The sequence below is a fragment of the Heterocephalus glaber genome, unplaced genomic scaffold (genome assembly GCF_053883595.1).
Source record: "Heterocephalus glaber isolate CG9 unplaced genomic scaffold, H.glaber_assembly_v1.0 deba00001532, whole genome shotgun sequence".
NCBI classification, from domain to species: Eukaryota; Metazoa; Chordata; class Mammalia; order Rodentia; family Bathyergidae; genus Heterocephalus; species Heterocephalus glaber.
The window spans coordinates 5,099,506-5,105,505 of record NW_028258330.1 but is presented as its reverse complement, the minus strand read 5'-3'; the positions used below and the strand labels follow the sequence as shown (position 1 = coordinate 5,105,505).

The 6,000-nt window shown below is 45.0% G+C and overlaps 1 protein-coding gene across 2 annotated transcripts in view; it reads left to right on the top strand.

Moving 5' to 3' along the window:
- Positions 1–1,466: 1,466 nt before the first annotated feature.
- The window catches only part of Dtd1 (D-aminoacyl-tRNA deacylase 1), a 125,332-nt gene continuing 120,798 nt past the window's right edge, over positions 1,467–6,000 (top strand). The window contains exon 1 of one of the 2 annotated variants that reach the window (XM_004840886.3): positions 1,467–1,622. In XM_004840886.3, the coding sequence (XP_004840943.1) occupies positions 1,580–1,622 (43 nt within the window). In that variant the 5' untranslated portion in view covers positions 1,467–1,579. The remainder of the gene's footprint in view (positions 1,623–6,000) is intronic. The other variant, XM_021255117.2, reaches the window with a different exon arrangement.

Below are 6,000 nucleotides of genomic sequence, written 5' to 3'. Positions count from 1 at the left end.
GAGCACTCACCTATAGTGTACAGGTGATGGGTTCTTCAGCACTGCGGCAATCACCGTGGCAGCGATGGTAAACACCATTTTTAATAACAACAACAATAAATTCCTTATATATTAACATGAGAACAATGAGTTTACATTCGATGAAGGTTCTGGAAAGTTCCACTGCACACTCCTGAAAGAGTAAGAATGAAGAGCTGGGTGTGATGGATGGTGCATGGCCCAGCTGTGTGGGTCTCGTCTGTCTTTGTTCTGGGTTTCCAGCATGGAGCGTCTCGACCTCTTAGGAGTTGACTGCCTCCCTTTGAAATCTTTGTTCCAGCTACAGCACACGCTGGAGCTCTGCTGGAACTGTTTTTATCAATGGTAACAATTTGGTAAGGTGATAATTGTGCAGCCCTCAGCAGCCTTCTACATGGTTTTCTGTGGTCTATTTCATTCAAATTTCCTAACCCCCCCAAGAAGGGGGTGGGTAAGTATTAATATTCATACTACATAATTCTAGAGTCATACGCCTGTACTATCATGACATGACATGGCTAAGTCAAATGAATAGCTATATAGTTAAACGGCTATTTTAGCAGCACATATTTATTTATCTATTTATTTATTTTTGCCCCACCAGGGATTGAACCCCCGGGCTTTTGCGCTGAGCTCCATCCTCAGCCTCTTTTTATTTTATTTTATTTTTTTGGTACCGGGGATGAACTCGGGTCCTTGTGCTTGTGAGGCAGGCAGCAGAACCACTGAACTAAATCCCCGGGCCCCCTTTTTATTTTTAATATTTTGGTCCTGGGGATCGAACTTGGGACCTTGCGCTTGCGAGGCAGGCGGCGGAACCACTGAGCTAAATCCCCGGCTCCTCCCCTTTTTATTTTTAAATTTTGAGACAGGAGCTAACTAAGTTGCCGAGGGTGGGCTTGAACTTGCGATCCTCCTGCCTTATCCTCCTAGAGTGCTGGGATCACAGGTGTGCAACACCACAGGAGTTGCCACATCTTTTGCATCTGTCTGGCCACGGAGGCAGAAAGGTAAGGGAAGAAGAATTTGGCAGGATCTTGGGGCAGAGTGGGAAGCAGAAAGTAGAAACACAGTTAAGAATAGGTCAGGCCAGGTGGGGTTTAGCGCTGATGGCTCTTAGGGCCGGGGACAAGGAGGGACAAACCAGTGTACAGATCCCAGTAGGTCGAAGGTTTATTTGGGGCCGGTGATGTAGCTTAGGGGCGCTGCGCCTGCCTGGCAAGCGTAAGATCCTGAGTTCAATCCCCGGTTCCGGAAAAAAAACCACCCCAGAATCGGGTAGGTCGAGACAGAGAGAGTAGTCTGGACAGGCTCTGAGGCTCAGCGGAGGCAACCCTGGGGGCAGGGGCGGGGCCTATCTCTGAAGGGCGTGGCGTTCTCAGGTTGCAGATGGGCGTGACCAACAAGCTCGCAGCCAATTAGAGGGCGGGCATGGCCAACGTGGGTGGGGCGCCGGCGTCCGGGTCGCTCGGGCCGCGCACGCGCTTCAGGGTGTACCCGCGCAGAGGGCGCCGGCTTGGAGCCGTCCGCCGTGTAGCCAGCCGCCCGCCCAGCCGCCACCATGAAGGCCGTAGTGCAGCGCGTCACCCGCGCCAGCGTCACAGGTCAGGCTCCGCGTCTACACGCTCTCCAGGTAGCGGCCCGGCCAGGCCCTGAGCACGTGCTGGCCGCTGCGTGTCTGCCTCCTCCTCGGTGCCGATTCGACCACGCGGGTGGCCGAGCCCGCGCGCCCCGCCATCCACCACCCGCCACCCGCCCGTCGCGCTCCGTGAGACCAACGCGGCGCCGATCGTTTCCGGGGCGGTCTCCTCCGCCCCCTCTGCATCTGTCTAAGTTCACGGAGCCCGGTTCCCTATGCATAAAACGCATAGATTCGAGCCTGGCTAGCTGTGTCCACGCAGGGGACCCCCCCCCCCCCGGGACCCTGCAGCCAGGGAACCCCCCCAAAGCAAGCAGAGGGGACATCTCTGTCCCACCCAACCCTGGTCACCCCTTGAACACCCTGGTCTAGTTGCCACTTTCATCAGAGGCCAGAGCCGTACTGTAGCTAATGTGGTTATTCTAGACACCCAGACCCAGGCCTGATAGGTACTGAATGAAACGTTTAAATGACAAGTGTTACATTGTCTTTTAGTCTTTTTCTTTTTTTTTTTTGTACCGGGGATTGAACTCAGGTCTTTGCGCTTGCGTAGCAGGCGGCGAAACCACTGAGCGATTTAAATCCCCGGCCCCCTTTTTCATTTTTTATTGGCAGAATTAACATTGTTTCAAGCCCGGTGTTCTGAATTCAAGCTATTCTAGTGACTGAGGCGAAAAGATTGCTCTGAAATCCAAGAGTTCAAGGCCAGCCTGAGCAACAGAGACCCTTCCTCACAATAAACAGTATATACATGTGTATATATGTGTATATAAATATTTAGAAAACAAAACTCCCTAATGAACCAACTAAAACCATATATTTAGATCTATTTTTCAACCCTGCTTAATGGTTTGTAAGCTGTTCAGGTAACTGGTTTTGGAAATAGTCTTCAGTAAATATTTAAGTTTACAATAGCTGGTGTGGAGATTCTTGCAGTCTCTTTTATTTTTTTCTTTTTCTGGGTTTTGGTACCAGAGCCTTCATCTTTGAGCTACATCCCCTACCCTTTATTTATTTTTAATTTGGGAGACAAGGCCTCACTAAGTGGCCAGGTTGTCCAAGCTGGGCTAGTACTTTAGATCCTTCTGTCTCAGCCTCTCAGAGTGCTGGGATTAACAGGTGTTCAGTCTGCAGTCTGCTTTCCATGGTCATCACCAACGATTTAAGTTTCTGTCCCCTGAACTCTCCATCCAGTGATCTGGAGTATTGAAAACATGTTTTTATTCTGCTGAATAGAGTTTGAGTTCTTTTAATTGATTACTTAGATTGTATGCTTTTAGTTTAAACCAACCAACCTGTGTATTTAAAAAGATAATGTAGGTTGGGAACCATTGGAATTTCAATATTAGAGGGACACTTACGTTATCCAGGGTATCTAGTTGAATTGCAATGAAAGAGATTTTCTGGTTCTTAAAATAGGTGGCTGGATTCACTAAAATGTGACATCATTTGGGTGACATTTTATTTGAGAATCTAAAATAGCACTTCTTATTTTATGATAATGACAGAATACATAATCACACATTTTTATGTGGCATATTTACTTTGTAAACTTGGTCTGACACATTTAATGCTTTAGCATAATTACTGTTAATGTAATTTTTATTTTATTATTTGTGATGCTTGAAATTAAACCCAAGGCTTTGTGTATAGTGCTAGGGAAGTGCTCTACCAGGGAGCTACAGCCCCAGCCCTGTGCTAATCTAATTTAAAAAACTCTATTATAGAGTTTTTTCGAACAAACTCATTTGGCTACATGGAACAAATAACACAATAACTCCCGTGTACCATCACTAAGATTTAACAACAATAGGAAAAAGGCAACCAGGGGTGTTGGGACACACTGTAATCCCAGCACTCAGGAGGCTGAGGCAGGAGGATCACTGTGACTTTGAGGCCAGCCTGAGCTACATAGTGAGACCTTGTCTCAAAACAAAAAAACAAATGGCCTAATTACAGAGCTCATGGATTCTTGAAGAGGTTGTAGAGCTCATGCCACTCATTTATGGAGGAAATGACCAAATAGCTCTTTTCTAGCCTTGTGATCTTTTTGTTGAAAGTGTTTATTTTCAGTTATTTCCCTTGGAAAAGCATTTGTTTATAATAGAAGGCCCCTTTGATCCTAGGAATCCTTCCCCTTGTCCTTGGAGGAGCTACAAGACGAGTCCTCACTCTGGGTCGTGAATAGGCTTTGAGGCAGAATTTATTTCTTAGAAAGATAATAAATTACAAAAATGTTGACGCTCTTTGATGGTGACTCTTTTAAAGACTGTACTCCAAGATGATAATTCTAATTGTAGAAAAAGCTTTATGTTACAGAGATTTTCACCACACTTTGATTTATTGAAGGGAAGATTTTGAAACAAGCCATTTGTCCAGCGAAATGGGTGGCTCATCAGTCAGTGGTGAGGACGTGGCTGTTAAAGCTGTTCAGAGGAAGCTTGTGACATGGAGAAGTTCTTATGCAATAATAAGAGAAAAGATGAGATAGTTTTTATCTCATTATAAAAAATCTATTATTACAGTAGTTGAAAACAAATATGAAGCAAAATCTATGAATACAAAATATCAAAAGGAAATGATTGAAGTATTAAAGTGCTTGCCTTTTTTTCTCTGTTTCTTGTATTTTACAGATTTTCTGTAATGTATATGCATTGTGGGTCTATATGGATGTGGAGATGAACCTCTGTAACTTTTCATTTTTAAAACTTGGGGAAAAACTTAGTATGTTGATTGTGTAAGACAATAATGTTGAAAATAGTGTTGATTTAAAAAAACAAATAAGCCAGGGGAATTTTTTCTTTTCTTTTTTTTTTCAGTTTTTTGAGACTGGGGTCTCTCTGTGTAATTCAGGCTGACCTTGAAGTCACTCTGTAGCCCAGGCTGGCCCCAAACTTGTGGCAATCCTTCTGCCTCAGCCTCCTGAGTGCTGGGATTATAGTGTGTGCTGCTATGCCTGGCTGGCTTTTTTCTAAAGCACAGCAAACAAGTCAAGTAAAGCCAGTTACTTACTGCTTATTTCAGGAAAGATTATTTCTTTTTTTTTTTGGTACCGGGGATCGAACTTGGATCCTTGCGCTTGTGAGGCAGGTGCTGGAACCACTGAGCTAAATCCTCAGCCCCCAGGAAAGATTATTTCTTTTCTAGCTTTAGAGTTGTTGGCTCATACCACAGTAAGTCCAACATAGTCCATTATAAAAAGAGCAGCGCTGAAGAAAATACTAAAAATTTAGCATAACAATGAGGGAATCAAGCTTTGCTGAGATTTCAGGGACAGATTGATGCTGGTATTCCCCTGGGGTCAGACAGCTGAAGGAAGAGGGGCACATGTGGGTGTGTGGCCCTCTGAGGTGTATTTAGGTACATACATATTATCCAGCAGAACAAGCGTCAGGAAGATGGAAGACCCTTCTAGTCCTGCTTGGAATATTAGGTTAGAACATGGTGAAATAAAAAACAACAATAATCTAGTGACATTTGGCAAAATGTTGGCTGAAAAAGAGGAAATTATCAGGATCACCATTTGAAATATGGATTCAGATCCATTATCAGAATGGTGAATTTTATACTTTTTTCTTTGGTACACGGGGATCGAACTCCGGTCCTTGTGCTTGAGAAGCAGGCAGCGAAACCACTGAGCCAGATCCCTGGCCCTAGAATGGTGAATTTTGGCTAAGTGCTCTGTCCACATTTGTGAAATTGTCTGATGATAGGAAGGCGGACACTTGAGTCTAAACACACCCACAAATGCTCCTGTGTGCTCGGAGATGTTTTCTGGACAAGATGACAATTCCAAAAGGTTTGGCGCTCATCGGCTTGGAAGGTGACTACAGTACCAGCCTGGGAAAGGAGGGCAGTGTGCTGAGGAGAGGCCAACACAAAAATCAGGGTTTTTTTTGGTACCAGGGATCAAACTCGGGTCCTTGTGTTTTGTGCAGCAGGCGGTGAGACCACTGAGCTAAATCCCCGGCCCCTGCAAAAATCAGTTTTTAGGTAGAATGTATTTTTTGTTCTCAGTAGTAATTAGGAAGAACAGAATTGTTCTTATGATGCAACCCTTCTCCATGTTGTCACCAGATTTGCTGGTTTCCTAGAAAAGTTGGACCCTCGCCTCTGACAGCTAATCCAAATTCCCTCTGGGAGGAAAGTGCCATTATGCTTTTTACAAACCAGACCCCAGAAAATTTCAGGTGTTTCACCCCAGGTAACAGATGAAAATGTGGTCCTGCAGTCCTGCTCAGTGGTTGCTAACTTTGTAGCTCCCATTCATTCCAGGTATAAAATCAGAATGGAGCTGCATGTGGAGGTGCACACCTGTGATCCCAGCACTCTGAGAGGCTGAG